General features: G+C 37.2%; 1 protein-coding gene across 1 annotated transcript in view; it reads left to right on the top strand.

The window, feature by feature from the left end:
* Positions 1-2,052, top strand: part of FRMPD2 (FERM and PDZ domain containing 2) — a gene marked incomplete at its 3' end in the record, with an annotated part of 56,915 nt that extends 54,863 nt beyond the window's left edge. Inside the window, exons 39-40 of the mRNA XM_029085541.1 lie at positions 520-610; positions 1,718-2,052. Of these exons, the coding sequence (XP_028941374.1) occupies positions 520-610; positions 1,718-2,052 (426 nt within the window). The remainder of the gene's footprint in view (positions 1-519; positions 611-1,717) is intronic.
* Positions 2,053-2,514: the final 462 nt, after the last annotated feature.

Raw genomic sequence — 2,514 nt, 5'->3', positions numbered from 1 at the left:
TGCTTCCAGCTACACTGCATTCTCTTCCCCCAAATCTGCTACGAAGTACTTAACAACCCCATGATTTGCATTTAACATAATTGATACTGTTTCCTATATCCATCACTTTCTCCACCACTGAAAAGTATTCACTGACATTCACTACCTGTTAACAGTGCAATAGTTGGTGCTCCAGTCATTATGCTATCAATTATGAATGCTGACATTTGGCTAAGAGACTATTCTAAATATCTCTTTTACAGCAGTATACAATAGGGTTTTGTAATGACAGGGGCTGAGGATGTGGGTTGGAAATCTCACTTGAAAACCCCAGAAATTTTATGCAGGCTGAAGAAAATATAAAGCAATTTGAATTCCTTGCCGAGAAGTTTAGGGAATGGTGTACTGATTCTCTTCTGTAAGAAGTTTATTTGCCAGTCTTGGGTCATGTATAGCAGTAAAGTTTGATCACATTGACTTCGTAAAGATTGTCTATAAAGGATGTAAACAAGATGGATTGACTATTTCTCTTTGATCTAGGCTTTAGAACATGTGAAACCCATAGATGACTGCAGAACTGCCAAAGCACCAGAAAACCAGGATAAAAACAGATACCAAGATATTCTTCCATGTAAGTATGGACACTAATGAGAACATACATTCAGCGAACAAAGACATTGGAAAACAGAAAAACAGCTGTAACACTGAGATGTAGGAGGTGCAAATCGCACTACATCCTTAGTCACAGATTGCTCCACTAGCAATGAAATGTGTCAAGATCTATCCAAAAGAGGCAGAGTTCATGTAAGGATATCTGCATTGCACAATATGTAAATTTTCTGAAGTATCATCTTCAACAAGGCAGGACTTGGTCTGGTCGGGGGCCGACTATCTTGGTGTTTCCTTCCCTCTTTCTCAGAGATATTGATCTAAATTTCTGTGGGCAAGTGTAACTTGAACTATAATAGCAGTTCTTTATTTAAATGTACAGCTACATCTACTGCTTGTGACACAGTGGAAATCTGGAAAGTACAGTGGAAATCATGGAGTTATGTAGCTCCTGGAAAGATAAAAATTTTTTCAGAAGTATTTGAAAACGTAATATCCAAGTAGAGCTTTCAGCTTCTTAGCTCTGATCTGAGTCAGAAACAAGTTTCATTGCTGATGAGAAGTCATTTTAGAGGAAGATTTGAGCCTAAGAGCTGAATGATTGCTAATTAATGATTGTTAATACACGGATTTTAAAAAAATAATGTACTACTCAATGATTCCTGAGACATATCACATCATGACAGAAGAATAACACTTTCTGGACTCTTGATGTCTTTCTAAACTACAGCAGCAGTACAACACAGGCAAACTTTGTAGTACAGTTTCCTCTCTATATCAGTGATACAGTACACATTCTCAGAAGTTTCTTGTTTCATAACACCAGTATCCAGTGACAATGTTGCCATGCCATACATTAAAAGCAGTGTTAGATACACTATTTTATTGTAATTATAAGACTTGTGACAGTGTTATGTAAGTGTAAGAGAAATAAAACTGCAGTGTACCATACAATCTGTGGGAATTCCCACTAGCAGTGATTATTATTAGTACTACTAGCCAAATGGATTGAAAAATCCAGAGGCATACTTTGCTACTAGAGGCTGAGGTTCCCCATCTCCTGAGTGGTAGAGATAGTAGAACTGTTTCAGATCTACAGCTGAAATAGCAACTTTCTGTTTCTGTACAGATGATAAGACACGAGTTCCTCTGGGAGAAAAGAAGGGCTACATTAACGCAAGTTACATTAGAATGAAAGTTGGAGAAGAAGAACATTTCTATATTATAACCCAAGGGCCCCTGCCATCCACTGTGGCTGATTTCTGGCAAATGGTCTGGGAGAGTGAATCGAATGTGATTGCCATGATGACAAAAGAAGTGGAGTTAGGGCAAGTTAAATGTCATCGATACTGGCCTGAACCTCCCCATGACTCTATAGACCTGGCTAATTTCCATCTCAGGTTAGACAATTACCAGATTCTGGAACACTTCATAATTAGAACGATAGAAATGATCAACAAGCAGGTAAGTTCAGTATACTTAATACTTTCATATATGAGAAAATTGATTAGATATTTTACATGAGTAAATACTAGTACTATCGTTTGTTTCTTCCATAACATTTGCTCAGTATTTAGGAGTGTAAAAATCTGAATAACAGGCATGAAATTCGGGTTAATAAGATGCTTCTTCTTTGCTCATTACACAAGCAAGGGATCCAACATTACATACATTTGGACAAGAATGTAGAAAAGTTAGTCCTTTAATAGTCACAGAGCTGGTGTGTTCAGTGTTTTGCAAAATCGCTTAATGTTCACAGCAAATCAAATCAGTAAGGGCTGATGGAGTGGGCTCATATTCTGTAATGGTGGCTGGAAGGAAAGAGGGGAAGAAAGTGGTTTTCATCCTAGAATTTAGAACAAATTATACTTCTTTCATTCATGAAAAGACATGAATAGATAGAATCATAGAATCATAGAATGGTTT

Source organism: Antrostomus carolinensis, unplaced genomic scaffold (assembly GCF_000700745.2).
Source record: "Antrostomus carolinensis isolate BGI_N321 unplaced genomic scaffold, ASM70074v2 scaffold17866, whole genome shotgun sequence".
Lineage (NCBI taxonomy): Eukaryota > Metazoa > Chordata > Aves > Caprimulgiformes > Caprimulgidae > Antrostomus > Antrostomus carolinensis.
This window is presented reverse-complemented; position numbering and strand designations above follow the sequence as displayed.